General features: G+C 37.7%; 1 protein-coding gene across 3 annotated transcripts in view; it reads left to right on the top strand.

Annotated features, from left to right (window-relative positions):
* Positions 1-6,893, top strand: part of ABCD3 (ATP binding cassette subfamily D member 3) — a gene marked incomplete at both ends in the record, with an annotated part of 80,893 nt that extends 74,000 nt beyond the window's left edge. For all 3 annotated transcript variants that reach the window (XM_080690967.1, XM_080690969.1, XM_080690968.1), the window contains 3 exons: positions 438-542; positions 4,174-4,230; positions 6,816-6,893. In XM_080690967.1, the coding sequence (XP_080547093.1) occupies positions 438-542; positions 4,174-4,230; positions 6,816-6,893 (240 nt within the window). The remainder of the gene's footprint in view (positions 1-437; positions 543-4,173; positions 4,231-6,815) is intronic.
* Positions 6,894-17,899: the final 11,006 nt, after the last annotated feature.

Genomic DNA, 17,899 nt, shown 5'->3' on the forward strand with positions numbered 1-17,899 from the left:
TGTGTGGTACTTAGGGACAGTCTACCACTTAGCTACATCCTCAGCCATTTTTACTTACTAAGTTGCTCAGGCTGGCTTTGAACTTGGGGTCCTCCTACCTCACCCTCTGAAGTTGCTGGGATTATAGACATGTACCAACATACCACTGTACCTAGCTGAACTTTATTTTAAAACTCGGTTTAATCTCACATCAGTTTTGTTGGAGCAATAAATATTTCCCATGTACTATATTTCTCCTTTATTTGGGATGATATTAAAAACAAATAGATTTATTTATTTGTATTGTTTCTGTTTCTGAGGAATAGGGTTTTTTTTAGTTAAGATAATTTTCATACTTTCTAAGACTTCAAAATGCATATTTAATTAAATAGTTTATCTTAGCTTATGAATTTTAGGTCTGAATATGTTTATAGAAAACCTTTTTTTTTGTGCTTCAGATGGCAAGATTATTCTATCATAAGCCCCAGTTTGCCATTTTGGATGAATGCACAAGCGCAGTTAGCGTGGACGTGGAAGGCTATATCTACAGTCATTGTCGGAAGGTGAGTGTGCTGCTTCTCATGGGGAAGGCTGCGTTCTTCTTCTACCCTGTGTCCAGTTGAGTAAATATCCAAAGAGGAGATTCCAAGTTATTGAATAACAAAATTATTATCAAATGAGAGTGTGCTTTAATAGAGATTGTTAAACAGATAATTTTTAGATATGAATAAAAGGAAAAGAATTGTTTACATTCTGTATACAGCTCTGTTTAGCCATATTTTAGGTTATAAAAATGTTTAGATGTATTTCCCTTTTATCCTCATTATTTCCACTGAGTTAAAAAACTGATTTTTTTTTTTTTAGTTTCTTTCATTAGCATTACCTGAACATCATTTGTTTTTTAGCAGGAAAGTTCAGCAGCAATCATTTGCAGTTTTAAATTTATCCATTTTATTATTAGACCTGGGCAGTATCCTATCAGACTTTTTAGTAGACAAGTGAGGCTGTCTATGCTGCCATTCTTTACGTAATTATTCAATAGTCGCACCCCTTTCTCCTTTGAAGAATTGTTAACACAATCAACATTCTTAATGGATTTTGAGAACAACAATAGCATATTCTGTTTTATGTGAATAACAGGAACAGTAGTATCTTCACATTTTGTACCTGTTCTTTGGGAGTTTGCAGTAAATAAAAAAGGTCATGATGTATGCATACCATAAATTCCTGCTATGAAAGAGTGAGCGTAGCTCAACAGCGTCAGCCTTGGAGTTTGTTAGACATGCGGAATCCAAAGCTCTGCTAACCTCCAATCTGCACCCAGTAAGATCCCCAGGCGCTTCACATACACAGTAAAGTGTGAGAAGCTCTGGTGTAGTGACGAAAGAATAGGCTTGCTTCATTCTTTGTGGGAAAGTTCTATTGATTTTATTTTTTTAGTTGAATTATTTACTGTTCTTGAATCTGTTTTGGTAATTAATTTTTTTTTTTTTTTCGGGTCTGGGGATGGAACCCAGAGGCATTTGACCTCCGAGCTACACCCCTGCCCTATTTTTTATTTATTTTTGAAACTAAGTTGTGGAGGGCCTCACTAACTAGCTGAGGCTGTTCACGAACCACGATCCTCTGGTCTCAGCCTCCCAAATGCTGGGATTACAAATGTGTGCCACCATGCCCGGCTTAATTTATAATTTTTTTATGCAATTGTCTGTGTTGGTTTTCAATTCTATAGGTATTAGAAATGTTTGTAGTGTTCCCTTACACATAAAACATAAAACAGTCTAGTCTGTATTTGATCAGTGATACAGAAACTTTTCACTGGTATTTTTAATCATGTCATTTCCTCTTATGTTCTCATTATAGGCTATAAGTCTCTACATAAGATTGTATAAATCCTATAAAACAGAGATTCCATTTAATTCATATAAGGACCCAGTGATCATTTATATTACTATAATAACACTCAAGATATCATTCATTAGACAGAAAATGAAGTGTGAGCTCCTTAAGTTAGAGCTCTTTTGCAGTGACAAAACCAATGTAAATTTACAAAAATATAAATAAAACTTAAACGCAACTTAAAATTTGCAGCATTGAAGAGACCTGTGATGCTATTTTGCTGAAAGTAGGTCACTGGTATTGAATTTTACAGTTTTAATTTTGCTTTTGTATTTTGACATATATAATTTCAAGAAAAAGAATGCATACACTAAGTAGAGATCTAATTCAATTAATGTATAATCATGAACAGAAAAACACACGAGCTTTAAAAATCAGATAAGTGTACAGTTGACATATGTTTTACCTAGTGCTAATAATATGCTTATCTGACTATAAAATTCCTGACCAATTTTTACAGGGCAACCAAGCATATGACATATTATAAGTTTTAAGTGAAACTACCTTGTGCCAGTAGAAATATAAGCATAAATTTGGGCACTGAAATGACATGGTAGGAATGGTACAGCATATACTTGGGCTAATGTTTAAAAATTATCAAAACAAAAACATAATTGAGAAATTATAGTGGACATTTGTTAAGATACCCTAAGCACGTATCTTTCAGCCTTAAGAGGTCCATTTTGGAAAACAGTGAAAGTTACAGAGCAGTTAATTATTAGAAATGTTGACATTTTGGCTGGGAATTCTTAGGCAGTGGTAGAGATTGCCTTGTGTGTTGCAGTATGTTTAGCAGCTTTTCCGGTCCCTACCCATCAGATGGCAGTAATGCTCTCAGTTGTAGCAACTGAAAATGTCTCTAAACATTGCCAGATGTCCCAAGGGACAAAAATCACCCTTTGGTTGAGAACCACTAATTCAGAGCAACTACAATTTGTATCTATTAGTGTTTTCCTAGAAATCTGAAGTATAGAACCATGTAAATCATATCATAACCTGTAACCTGAAATCCAGAAAGCTCTTTTTTTTTTTTTTTTTTTGGTGGTACTGGGGTTCCTGAAAACCCTTCTACCTCCGGGGTGCACTCCCAGACCTATTTTTATATTTTTATTTGGAAACATGGTCTCTTAAGCCAGCGAGGCTGGCTTTGAACCTGCGTGATCCTCCTGTCTCCGCCTCCCAAGCGCGGGGATTACAAGCATGCGCCACCAGGCTTGGCCTCAGAAAGCTCTTTTTAAATTTTTTGATACTAGGGATTGATCACAGGTACATTCTGTGTCTGAGTTATACCCCCAGCCCTTTTTTATTTTTTATTTTAAAACAGGGTCTCAGTTGCTAAGGTTGTCCTTAAACCTGTCTCAGCCTCCCAAGTACTGGAATTAGAGGTGTATACCTGTGTGCCTGGCTCAGAAAACTTAAAACTGAAAGATCTTTATTTTTTCAGTAAGTTCATTTAGTAGCAAAACCTGGTATATCAAGATATTTAGACTCTTTCTTTGTTTCTCTTATTGTCAGTGTTCATGTATATTGGCTTCAGAAACATTCATGTGTTTTAACTACAGAATTCTACCCAGAACCTTTTGGGGGATGTTAAATAATGCATTTTCAAAATCTAAATTTCAAGATACATTGTAAAACAAGATATTCCAATAGGAAATTATGACCCTGCATTTGAGAAGCAAGTTAAACTAAAGATATACTATGCTGGGCGTGGTGACGCACACTTGTAATCCCAGCGCTTGGGAGGCTGAGACAGGAGGATCGTGCAGGTTCAAAGCCAGCCTCAGCTACTCAGGCTCTCAGCAACTTAGTGAGACCCTGTTTCCAAATAAAATATAAAATAGGTCTGGGAGTATAGCCCAGAGGTAGAAGACCTCTGGGTTCCATCCTCAGTACCACCAAAGTAAATAAATAAATAAATAAATAAATAAATAAATAAAGTTAAAGAATAAAAACAAAAAAACTAAAGATATACTGACCTAATTTTTCCTGATTTTGACATGTTGTTTTTGTCATCCTCATTTCACATTGAGTAGGAAATGTGCTGGTTTTATTTTCTGCCCCAAACAAATAATACACTTAATGACAGTACCTATTAGTTTTTATTATGTGGTTGATGGCCTGTACTTTTCAGTATTATAAATGTTTGGTATCAGTTTTTGCTTTATTATCTTTGACTGTGATTTTTAACTACAGCCAGTGGAGATAGTCATCTTAACAGCTTAAAATCTATTACTACTTTAACTTGTGACTTGCTGTTTCTGGTGCAAACCTAAATAATCTTCTTTGATTTAGGTCGGCATTACCCTCTTCACTGTGTCACATAGAAAATCTCTTTGGAAACACCATGAGGTTTGTATTTCATCCATTCTGTGGCATGGTAAAGTTTATATTATCTAAATATGTGAAAAATATGCTTTAGATTTTAATGTATATATCCCCTTATAAACGTATACCTTAGGGGAAAGGAAAGGTGATTTTATTTCCATTTTATAAAATACTATGAGATATGCAAACCCTCTGTAGTTAGAGATGAGAGGCAATGGAGAACCAGTTAGAGGTTCTTCAGCTTTATAAATGATTTTTTAATAACTGATACAATTTGAGTACTAACACAGATATGGCTAATTCAACTTTTTCATGTCATCCAGTTTGACAGAAAAAGTCTTTAGAAAAATTAATTTTCAAAAATTGCAGGGCCATTTTTAGTATAGGTCAGGACTACAAGGGGAAAATTCAATAATGCCACCCATTGCAGTGTAATAAGGTAGGATTCATTAGGTAGTCACTCACTTTAGTTTACAAAGATAACGTAGTAGTGATATCTTTATCATACAGAAGTATTTATTCTGGGCTCCAGCAGTACCAACCTCACTTTGGCATTTTCTTTTTTTTTTTTTGGTGGTGCTGGGGTTCCTGGAAGCCCTTCTACCTTAGGGCTACACTCCCAGACCTATTTTATACTTTTATATTTGGAAACAGGGTCTCTTAGGCCAGCGCGGCTGGCTTCGAACCTGTGCGATCCTCCTGTCTCCGCCTCCCAAGCGCGGGGATTACAAGTGTGCGCCACCATGCCCGGCTCACTTTGGCATTTTCATTCTTAATTTCAAATACTCAAAACCTAGCTGGGCGTGGTGGCGCACGCTTGTAATCCCAGCGCTTGGGAGGCTGAGACAGGAGGATCGCGCAGGTTCGAAGCCTCCCTCAGCTACTTAGTGAGGCTCTCAGCAACTCAGTGAGACCCTGTTTCCAAATAAAGTATAAAATAGGTCTGGGAGTGTAGCCTCGGGGAAGAAAAGCCCCTGGGTTCCACCCCCAGTACCACCAAAAATAAAAAAATTTAAAAAAGGATAAAATATTCAAAACCTGAAAGTAAACTCAGTTTAATTCACTTGACTTCCTACTTCCTTTTCACCTTCCTTCTTTTCTTTTTTTCCCCTTTCTTTCCTTGAATTCCTTCCTAAATAATGTAGAAATTTTAGGTAAAAGAGGGTTTGAGAAAAAATGGAGTGGTAGTAAGGGTTTCTTGTCCTCAGAACACATGCCTGATTAAGTGCCTTTTGTTGCCTATACTGGACTGGATTCAGGAGAGATGCAGATTACTGTCTTTATCTTCAAGCAACACATGGCCTCCAGCTGGGGATGTGGCTCAGTGGTAGATTGCTCACCTGCCATACTCAAGGCCTTGGGTGTGAGCCCAAGCACAGAAAAGGCAAACAAACAATACTATATGGTTTAGCCTGGCATGGTGGCGCATGCTTATAATCCCAGCATTTGGGAGGTTGAGACAGGAGGATCGTGGTTCACGGACAGCCTCAGCTACTTAGTGAGGCCCTTTGTGACTCAGTGAGACCCTGTTCCAAATAAAGAATAAAAAGTAGGGCTGGGGGTGTCACCCAGATGTAGAATGCCCCTGGGTTCCATCTCCAGTGCCGCAAGAAAGAAAGAAAGAAAGAAAGAAAGAAAGAAAGAAAGAAAGAAAGAAAGAAAGAAAGAAAGAAAGAAAGAAAGAAAGAAAGAAAGAAAGAAAGAAAGGAAGGAAGAAAGGAAGAAATGAAGGAAGAAAGGAAAAAAACTATACGGTTTATATGATAGAATACAAGTGGCAGACTTCCTTTTATAATAAAGTTATCAGTCTTTGCCTAGCTATCTCTTAAATTACCATTACGATCAAAGAGGTATGAAGATACTCAATAAAATGCAAGGAAATTCTACATAGCTCTATGACTTTTAAAGATAGCTTTTATATCTTACAGCCTTTTAATAATTATCGTGAGTTTTTTTATGAGTTGAATGAGAAATTGAGTATCTAGAAGTAAAAGAAGTTTAACATATATCCAAGCCTTTTTGTTTCCTTAGAAATTCATAAATGTCACAGTCACAGGACAGTGCCAAGTCTTAGGTTTCAGCTTTTCTCTTCTTTTAAAGATATAAACAGATAGCAAATAACCACCAGGCTAGTGATTATGTGAAGAAAGAGGGCACAAAGAATTGGAATGTTAAGGGCCAGAATAGCTAAAACTGGCAATAAAAACACTAGTAAAACAAAAGTCTTCCTGTAGATAATAAAATCACTAAGTAAAAGCAGAAGGCTTTGTTCCTGCTGTCGTATCTTCAGAGGGCAGGTTGCATAAGTACATTATATAGCGCTCTTTTAAGTAATAATAATAGTATTAAAAACTCTTAAGTTATTCTGAACTGACCTAGGGAATCAGGTAAGAAGAAAGACGGCCTGGACGAGTAGTCAGGGAAATAGCACAGGTTAGCCTACTGGCAGCTCAGATCTGGGTCCTGGAATTACAGAAACATTCTAATTGATGGGTTGCATATGGATTTGGTTCCCTAAAATGAGTGAGGGAAGCCTATATTTTGTTGTTATAAAGAAAAGCACTATATTTACTGTTAATTATTGATGTGTTTTTTCTTCTTTCCTATAGTACTACCTGCACATGGATGGCAGAGGCAATTATGAATTCAAACAGATCACAGAAGAGACAGTTGAATTTGGCTCTTAGAGAAATCTAGAGAACTGTACCCGCTTTAATGAAATAAAATAATTACAAAATACACTTAGAAAAACAAAGTACATTGTAAAATAAAGCTCAACTTGTTTTTTTTTTAAAACAAAACAAATTAACTACAGAATAATTGAGAACATGTTAAAACATTTAATATTATATAGGATATTGCTAATTGTGTATATGTTGGTTTAATTATTAATATGTACTAAGAATGTCCTTATTCTTGTGGTTTAAAACCTGCCTAAATTAAATTGGGCTTAAATCAGTGTAATCTGATTCATCCTGGGATGTAAACCATTTGAAGTCAGCTAATCTGACTTTTATGGCTCTTGTCTTTTCCTTCAATGAAGAACCCTATTTAAAACCGGGGTCATCAGTTGTCCTAACAGTTGTCTTGAGTTTCATTTCCTTGCGCCCCATGGTAGTGGGAACCAAAAAAGTCACAATGTACTCTTACAATGTATAGCGTCTCTGCCTAATAGCATTGTCACACAGTGGCAGATTCTTTAGCTGTCACAGTTAAACTCATTCCTTATACCTGCCTTGGGGTGCATTTGACTCCAAGAAAGCCATTTGGATTTTCTTTGGCTAAATAATGAATGTTCCTTCTCAATCTTCAGGATTGAGTTATTTCAAGGGTCTTTGTCATGAAAGTGTATGTGCGGTCTTGCTTAGAAGGGATGGTTACATGTCACACCTTATCTTCCCAATGTTTGGGATATTAAAATGCAAAGCTCTTACATGTCAAGGTCATATGAGCATTAGATTTTAAAAAGAATTGGACAGGTTTGCATGCATTCAAAGCCTATTCATTAGAAGCATGGTGGTTGTACAGCTTTTGAACTCCGGTGAGCCATAGGGATGCACTACGTGAGGTAATGCACTGAGTGTGTGACACCATCACTGTCTTCAACCCTGATTTTATGTTTTAAAAATGTTAAAAATGATTATGCACAGTGGTAAATTACATTTCCTAGCACTGGTTTATCTCTGTGAATCGTGAATAATGTTTTTATATTTGGGTTTTTATGTTGAATTATCCGAAATCAGTTTCAGCTTACCAGACCACCACTGACGACTATATGTATTATTTGCACAAGGAGGACTGAATTTTAATAATCAGTAAGCTAGATATGAAATCAGTTTTATCAAACTGGGGTTCAGAAAGGGGCATTTTATATTCTTATTTCTGCATAACTGGTTTTGTGTTTTTGCAGAATTAACTAAGAATCACTGGCTAGTGAGATAAACTTGATGTACTGATTCCATAATACATAACATTCAATTTTTACCACATCTCTTAAGCAAACTTGTATACTTATTTTCTGTTTGGATTAAAAAAGAATCAAATATCCCGTACTACCTTTGTTTGTTCTTTTTTATTCTGGCATTTAAATACTGAGTATTTAATGCATAGTTCATGTAGTCTTAACTTGAAAAACACAAAAATAAAGTAACATTCAGAAAACACTTTTATCACCTAATATCTCTTTTAAAAATGTTTTGTTAAGCTGAGCTGCCAGCTTTAGCAACTTAGCAAGACTGTTTCAAAATTAAATTACCAAAAAGGACTGAGAGTATAATTCAGAAATTGAATGCCCCTAGGTTCATTATGTGTGTGTAGAGGTGGTGGGGAGTTCTGAACTCCAGGACATTCTACTTCTGAGATACACCCCAGCCCTATTATTTTGAGACAGGATCTCACTGATTTGCTGAGGGTCTCATTAAGTTCCCGAGGCTGGTCACAAGCCCGTGATCCTCCTGTCTCAGTTTCCCAAGTACTAGGGTTACAGGTATGTGCTGCCACACCTGGCTTCTTCCTTTTTTAAATTTAACTGCCACTGTCAACATGATTTACATTTTGATGTGAGACTATAATGTACCAATAAAATTATATTAAGAATAAATTTAACTGCCTCACTATCAGAGATGAAAGAAGATCCTTCTGGAGAATCAGAAACGTACATTGTAATGAGTGTACATTAACATAGTAAAGTTCTATGAAGATCTAAGGTGTAAAAAAACCCAATGTTTCCAAAGCATGATTAACTACGGAACATCTGTACATAATTCCTGTGGACCTCTTCTACAACCTACATTGAGAAATGGTTGTTTAGTCTGGAGGATAAACTAATGATTGATAACTTTGAAACATGAACAGTATTCTGAAATGTATCACTCTGAATTGTACTTTTTATATGATGAGAAAATGTGTTGTATGAACAACCCTGGTGGTTTGCCCTGCACTGATAGAATAAGATGTGTCTAGAGTTTGCCTCTTTACCCCTCTCCTAATGATGAACAGTTGCCTTAATCCTATGGTGGAATTTCACAACGGTCATTTTCCTATATAACTTATTTTAACTTCTAAACTTGGTGTCTAAAATCATAATTGGTTTTTTAAAAGCAGTGCACATTTTCTTCTATCAAATGGACTTTAGAATTGCTAATTGTAGGAAGGTGTTTACTTTTTAAAAACCTGCATTAGAGCCGGGCACGGTGGTGCACGCTTGTAATCTCAGCATTTAGGAGGCTGAGACAGGAGGATCACAGTTTGAGGCCAGCCTCAGCTATTACTTAGGCCCTTTGCAACTCATTGAGACTCTGTTTCAAAATAAATTCAAAATAAAGAATAAAACAAATAAGGCTGGGGTGTAGCTCAGAGGTAGAATGCCCCTGGCTTCCATCCCCAGTACTGCAAAAAAAAAAAAAAAAGCATTAGGAATTTTTCCTTTATGAAGGACTTTTTTTTATTAATGTACTTTTATTGGTGCATTGTAATCACACATCATAATAAAGTTCAGATTCAGAGTGATAGAGATACATAAACAGAACTTGGTGAGCCTCCCTCTTGGTCCCACTCCACTGCCTCCCTTTCCTGGTACGCGATACGGAGATCAGCATTGGTAAGTCCATGTATGTGTAGTGTCAGTTGCATGAACTGTTCATTTTTTATAAACATTATGTGCATGTCATGTTGAAAAGATCCTAGTGCCCAAACCTGAAAGGCAAGTCTCTTCACCCCTGAAGGGCAATCGTTTTTAACTCTTAGGTGGGTTAATTCTTACTTTTGTGTGTGTGTGTGTGGGGGTACTGGGGTTCCTGGAAGCCCTTCTACCTCCGGGCTACACTCCCAGACCTATTTTTATATTTTTATTTGGAAACAGGGTCTCTTAAGCTAGCGCGGCTGGCTTCAAACCAGCGCGATCCTCCTGTCTCCTCCCAAGCGGGGGATTACAAGCGTGCGCCACCACGCCCGGCTAATTCTTACTTTTTTTGAACAAGATACCTATAGCTATTTCTTGACTTAGTAATTTTAGACATTCTCTACCACATTCTCCTCGTGTAGTTAAATAATTCTAAAAAGTTGTAGATACTATTGCACAGTATATAAACTGAAAAAGCTCATAGATTTAATCACTTTTATTTTTTTTATTTTTGCTGTACTGGGGATGGGACCCAGGGTCATTCTAACTCTGAGCTACACCCCCAGCCCTATATTTTGTTCTTTATTTTGAAACAGGGTCTCACCGAGTTACAAAGGGCCTCTGTACCTAAGAACCACAATCCTCCTGTCTCAGCTTTCCCAATTTTGGGATTACAAGCATGACGTACCATGCCCAGCTTTAATCACAAATTTTGAGAAAGTGTGCACACTATTAGCCTTCTCCATCAAGAAATATGCTTCCTTGAAAGTTTATTGTACACCTTTTTCTAGTTTTTAGCCCCTGATTTCTACTAAATAAACTACTTTTGCTTGTTTCTCATCTTGATATATATTAGTTACCCTTTCATGTATAATTTAAATCTCAGTGTTGTAAGGCTGATCCCATTGTGTGACAAGAGTTTCTTCATGTATTGCTGGCTAGTATTTAAATATATAAAGAGGCCATTACTTTTCAGCCATTCATGGACCTTAAGTTTTTCTGTTTGGCGATATTCTGAGTAGACCTTATACTTAGGCATTCTTAGACATGTCTTCTGGTGCACGTATATTTGTGTTTTTGGAATGGAGTGTGCTCACCTTTGCTCAGCCACGTTCAAGTTGTACTTTTCACACTCTCACCAGAAATGCAGCATAATTCCAGTTTTCCCACCCCTTGCCAGTACTTGGGTGTCAGAGTTCTGTTTTTACTCATGTGGCTTTATCCACCAACAGTAACTCATTATGGTGTCATTTTCCATCTCCCTGATGACTAATGAGGCTGAAATCATTTCATGTTTGTTGGGCATCTAGATACCCTCTTTCTGAAGTACCTATTTAGTCTTTGAACACCCTTTTTAAATGTCCTTTTGGTATTTCAGAAGTTCTTTATAAATTGGATATGAATCCTTTATAAGTTAAATATTTTATTAAAGTAGGCTATAAGACAATCATTTATAGAGTGGGACATTTAGTAATAAAAGGGTTAATCGAACAGTAATAGGTAATAATTCAAAATTTGTAAGTACTTAACAATATAGGCTCAAAAACATATAAAAACTGACAGAAATAAGGGAGGAATACACAAATCCACTATATTTGAGAGGGAGAATAATGTCTCATGGTAGTTGAATGAACAAACCAAAAAGCTCCCACATAAATATTTGAATATGATCAACTTGACCAATAAACATATGCACCTGGCAAATACAGGATTCTTCCAACCCTGAACATAATAAATCGTTTTTTTTTTTTTAATTTGGGAATTCTTTCATTTCTGTCAGTAATATTTTTTAGCGTTCTCTATATATAGGTCTTGTACATGTATAGCTGTATTCCTAAGCATTTGCTGTCTGTTGAATCTAGTATCAATGGCATCTTTAGTATTCTAATTGTTACTATGATTTAAAAATGTAGTTGGAATTTATATATTGATCTTTGGACAGATTGCATTTTCCAAAGATGGCCCCATGAATGTCTATCCCATTCTACTTGCTCATTTTTACAGTGTAGTACCAAAATCTTCCATGGAAAGGTGAGGTTTTTATTGCCTTTTCTTGAATCTAATTTGGGGGCTTAGGGGTGATCAAGGAAGAAATGAGATCATGGAAGGTTTGACCGCCACACTTGGTTTTGGACAGGGTTTCCTCGGGAAATCCCTCCCAGGAGAGGACTGCTATAGACGGTTGCACCAGTGGATATGTGAGATTCGAGTTTGGCACAGTCAGGCTTCGGGCCAATGGTCCTAAGCCCACTGTGACGAAACAAACATGCGGCCATCTATGGCCCACTTATAGACTACTTCTGCAGCCAATAGAATACAGCAGAAGTTCAAGTTAATACAGTTAAGTCATTTGACAGTTTACTTTCTGAGGAAATTTGTGATATTTTCTGTAGCCCAAGTAGAGAACAATGTTCCTTTCTTACTATCATTTTTCCTCTTAAGAGTCTGACTTTGGTTTTGTTTTTTGTTTTGTTTTTGCAGTACTGAGGGTTTTAACCTTGCCCTTTCTGCCATCATTATAACTGATCCTCATCACCTCACTGTCCTGTCATGGAGATGTCTTCTGGCCTCTGGCCTCCTGTACTCTGGGCTGGTGGTGCCATTCTTTGGCCGAGCTGTCAGCCTGACCCCTGAGCTTGCTGGCCAGGTCCTGGTGTATTCTCTCCTTTAGTGGAACATGTTGTGCAGCAGCTTCCTGGGCAAGAATGCAAGGGAAGGAAAACCCCTTTTTCTGTCTGAAAATACTTCTATTTCATTATATTTGTGGACAGTTCAGCTTGAAGTAAATATATCGTGTTTATATTTTGTACTAGGGATTGAATTCAGGGGTATTCTGCGTCTGAGCTACATGCTCAACCCTTTTGATTTTTAATTTTTGTGTGTGTGTGTGTGTGGTACTGGGGTTCCTGGAAGCCCTTCTACCTCCGGGCTACACTCCCAGACCTATTTTATATTTTTTATTTATTTGGAAACAGGGTCTCTTAAGCCATCAAGGCTGACTACGAACCTGCGTGATCCTCCTGTCTCCGCCTCCCAAGCGTGGGGATTACAAGCGTGCGCCACCATGCCTGGCTTATTTTTTTTAATTTTGAAACAAGTTCTCTCCAAGTTGCCAAGGGTCTCACTAAGTTATGTAGGGTGGCCTCAAACCTATAATCCTCTGTTTCAGCTTCTTAAGTACTGGATTACAGGTATGCACCACTGTGCCTCCTGGGATAAATCTAATGTGAAGACCATTTTCTCTTAAAGTTTTTATAGTCATTGTCCTCAATTTTATCTTTCACATCTAGTTTATGTTGAGAAGTTTCAGTGTTCTTCTTGCTTCTTTGCACGTGGTGAGTACTACTGCTTTTCCTCACTCTTCCTCTCTTCCCTTCTACCTGGGCACCTCCTCTCCAAGAATTCCCTCTCCCCTATCTGGCAAGTCCTGGTACCTATGCTCTGGAAAGCTCTATGGCAGAAAGTTAATTTTCTTCCTCTGTACACATAAAGTATGAACTAATATCTCTCCTTTTCTTTTTGACCCTATGGATTTAAACCTTGGAAGTTTGCTTAAAATCTTTGTCCTGGGAACCAAAAGATTTTTGACCACAAAAAAAGAACTCGGAAGTCCATATGGTCATATTTTTTTTCACAAAAGATTGCTTATTTTAAGCATTGAAGACTTTAATATACTTACGAAAACAAAACAAACAAAGGGCCATGACTGGGATATTTTTTGGAGTATCATACTTCACAGTGATTGTTGAGAGCTCACTCAGGATGTTTAACTTCTTAGAACTTGCTGTGGATGAAGGTGAAGCTCCTTTTGCTAAACTGTGTCCTCTGATCTGGTCATGTTTCTCTGAAACTTTTAAATTAATATTCTACACAAAGGGGAAAAGTTACAGCCAATACTTTAGAAGTTCTCTTTTTTTGGGGGGTGGGCACTGGGGTTCCTGGAAACCCTTCTACCTCCGGGCTACCCCACAGACCTATTATATATTTTTTTATTTCAAAACACAGTCTCTTAAGCCAGCAAGGCTGGCTTCAAACCAGTTCCTTCCAACACTATTTTCTCTATCCTCACATTTATGTGCTGATACAATGATGTGTTTGACATTTTTCCTACAAAAATGTAAACTCCACAAGGGCTAAGATTATACCTGTCATGTATTTTTAAAAAACCCATTATGTCCTACAGTAGATTTTAGAATTAGGATAAATCAATGAATGAGTGGCTTCAATTGAATAATCATGGTTTTTGCCAAGGAAATCAGTCTAGAAAAGGAGCTATAACAGGTGAGCAACTGTGTTGTACAATATTAATCCCAGTACTTGGGAGACTAAGTAAAAAAGATTGCAGTTTAAAACCAGTCTCATCCACTTGTCAAGACCCTATTTCAAAATAAATGAAATAGAGATGGTAGTGTAGCTCAGAAGTAGACCCCCCCTGAGTTCAAGTACTCCTCCCCCACCGAGCATGGTGGAAAACACTTGTAATCCCAGTACTTGGAAGACTGAGATAGGTTCACAGGTTCAAGAACTGTCTCAGTAATTTAGTGAGACCCTGTTTCAAAATAAAACAGAAAAGGCTGGGGTAGGAAAGATGCAGTGGGAACCCATCGGAGGAAAGTAGTTCCCATGAGATTCAGGAAGCGAGCCGTTTTAAAGGATGGGTAGGCAGAAGCAGGGTCTGTGAATTAGTAAAACCAAAACAGACTGTGGTCTATAGCAAGCTGTGGATTAAGGCAGAGGTCCTTAAAGTATTGTCTCTGCAAAATGTGTAATATTTGCAATATAATCACAACTGTGGCTTTTCCTTTTGGCATGGTTTAACAACTTGTTAATATTGTTTAATAAATGGCGTCTTCTCATCCAGTCTGCACAATTCTTCCACCATGGAGTCCGTCTCCTCTCCCTCCGTCTTTGCAAAGGAAGTCAGGAATAGTGGGTTAAATGGTCAAGGAAAACATACAGATCAGAGTTCTCAGACTTCCGTGTACATACAAATCACCCAGAAAATGAAGGTTCTGATTCGGTAGGTTTTGGTGGGACTCAAGAATTTCCATTTCTAAGTAGCTTTCAAATGAAGCGGAAGCAGCTGTCCCCTGGCTACATTTAAGTAGCAGGATCTGGACTGTGACCTCTTCTCTGGCTCAGTTATTCCAGCTACTCTTCATTCATGTTTCTTTATTCTTAGTCATTTACATATGCGATATTTTGGGGTGTGTGTGTGTGTGTGTGTGTGTGTGTGTGTGTGTGTTACTAAGTATTGAACCCAGGGGCATTCTATCTCTGAGTTATACCCCAGCCTTTTTGTTGTTGTTAAGAGATAGGGTTCCACTAGGTTACTAATAGTCTTACAACATTGCTGAGGCTGTCCTCAAACCTGCGCTCCTCTTATCTTAGCCTCCCAAGTACCAGGATTGCAGGTGTGCTGTACCACATCCAGCTTGGTATTTTGGGTTTTATGCATGACTCCTTTAGTCCTTTTATAGTTCAGTCTATGAAAATTCTGGCTAACCCACTTTATCCTATCATCTCAGATGTGGAACACCTGTAAAATCTTAAGTTGAGCAACAAATATACCACTTTCTTTAAATTTTAAATAATTATTACACTTTCAGAAGTCAGATATTTTTGCTGGGCCAGGGCCACATGCATCCCAGGTAAGCACTGACTCTATCCCCAGCCCTGAAGCCTGTTCTGGGAAAAGTAAAAGGTGAATGATTATAGAAAGCTTGAAAATATTTCTAAGTTCATTGTGAAAATGACATAAACCTTGCAATGAAAATTATTTCTATTAAATGTTCAACTGTACAAAATGTTACTGATATGTGATATCAATACATTCATGGAAGTAGTTTTTATTTTTTTATATTTTGTGGTACTGGGGATGGAGCCTAGGTGATATATCTGAGCTACACTCCCGACCTATTTTATATTTTACTTGGAAATATAGTCTCACTAAGTTTCTGAGAGCCTCACTAAGTAGCTGAGATTGGCCATGAACCCAGATCCTCCTGTCTCAGCCTCCCAAGTACTGGAATTACAAGCATGCACCACCACACCTGGCTTGTGAGGGTAGATTTAGAACTAGGTTGTCATTTTGTGTTGAAGAATGCATTGCTGTGTGTGTGTGTGTGTGTGTGTGTGTGTGTGTGTGTGTGTGTGTGTGTTACTGGGGTTCCTGGAAACCCTTCTACCTCCGGGCTACACTATCACACCTATTTTATATTTTTATTTGGACACAGGGTCTCTTAAGCCAGTGAAGCTGGCTTCGAACCTGCGCATTCCTCCTGTCTCCGCCTCCCAAGCGTGGGGATTATAAGCGTGCGCCACTAGAGCTGGTGAATGCATTGCTTTTTAAATAATCAGATCAGAAACTGTATTGTCCTATTTTTCCTAGTTATGGAATTTTCATTCTTAATGATAATAAAGGATATATGAGTTCTAGATTACATTTTCCAACACATATTAATGTACCTGTGTCAGTTTTGTTGAAATATTTGCAGAATTGAAAACTTGGGACTTAATGGGTTTTGTCTATCCTTCTTAGGAACTGAAGATGGCGCCATAATTGTAGTGATAGAGGACATTTCCAGTTCCAAATGTTAATATATGCAAGGGGAAAATATTTTCTGCCTTTCTGAGGGCTGTATATCTTAGTCTCTGGCCTGAAATATGCTCAGAGAAAACAAATTACTTTTCAAGATAGTGCATAGATTTTGTTGTTGTTCTGGTTTCTGAAAATCATGCTGGATAAGATTGTGTGTGTGTGTGTGTGTGTGTGTGTGTGTGTGTGTGTGTGTGTGTGTGTTACTGGGAAATGCATCCCTCAGTAACTAGAGGCATTCCAGCTCTGAGCTACACCCGCAGATGGATTTTATTTCTTATTTGGAAACAGGGTCTCATTAGGTTGCTAAGAGCCTCACTAAGTTGCCAAGACTCTCCTTGAAACCGGAATCCTCCTGTCTCAGCCTCCGAAGTACTAGGATTACAAGTGTGCACTACCATACCAGTGGCTGCAGGATTCCTATGTTGTTATTAAATTTTGTGTATTTAAGATGGATTGCAATTTCTAAACTTCATGATTTTTTTTGGTGTTTTCATCTTCCCTAGAGTGATTTTTAAAATTGTTAATTATTGAGCTCTATCTAATAAAATATGACCATAGCATTTAGGCTAAAACTCTTTAAATTAGTTAGCTTACTTAAAAAAAAAAAACACAGGCTCTCATTTTGTTTAAGCTTTCTTGAGAGATTTTCTATTCCTTGCCACAGGGAACATCCTAGCAGACCCATGTGTGACAAACTTCCATGGGAATTTTGCAGTTTCCTATGGAAGACCTTGTCTAAGCTTTTGGTGTTTTTATTTTGTTTAGGCTTCAGAACTGGTTGCGTTCTGACCTCTCCAGGGGCTGGAAATGCCAGATTTGGGTCTGTACCGAACTCTTTTACTGTAAAGGTCTGTACCCCTTACAGTAAATACATATTGCTGACTGTAGTCATTAATATATCATGCCTGTGGTTCTCAAACTAGTCGACATTGGAATCATTGGAGGGGCTTGCTAAACCACAGTTGGCTAGTTCATACGTCTGAGGTCAAGGTCAATCATTTGCTTTATTGGCAAATTCTCAAGTGACGCTAATGCTGCTGGTCTGGGGACCATACTTTGAGATTAGGCTAACATTTGAACAAAGCAGGATGTGAAAGCATCCTGGAAAATGGACAAAATGTCTTCAATGATTCAGATAACAAAGAGAAGATTTCATCTTTGCTGCCCTGCAGATACCTCCCTTTAAAAGGGAATAGCATGGCTTCACAGATCATGGGCAAATGAAAAAAACTAAGAAGGTAGAAGAGTGGGTGCCAGTCATGGAACAAAATGTAGCAGGTCAGGTGGGGCCTGCCTCATAGAGTGCACACCAGCATGTCTCTGCCTGCCCAGCATCCTCCCCAAACAGTTACCAGGGGAATTCCACTAGTACTCTTTATTATTTATTTACTGCAGTACTGGGGATTGAACCCCAGGGATTCTTTACCTCTGAGACACACCATTCTCTATTATTATTATTATTATTATTATTA

This window comes from Muscardinus avellanarius (assembly GCF_963383645.1).
Source record: "Muscardinus avellanarius genome assembly, chromosome: 3".
NCBI lineage: Eukaryota > Metazoa > Chordata > Mammalia > Rodentia > Gliridae > Muscardinus > Muscardinus avellanarius.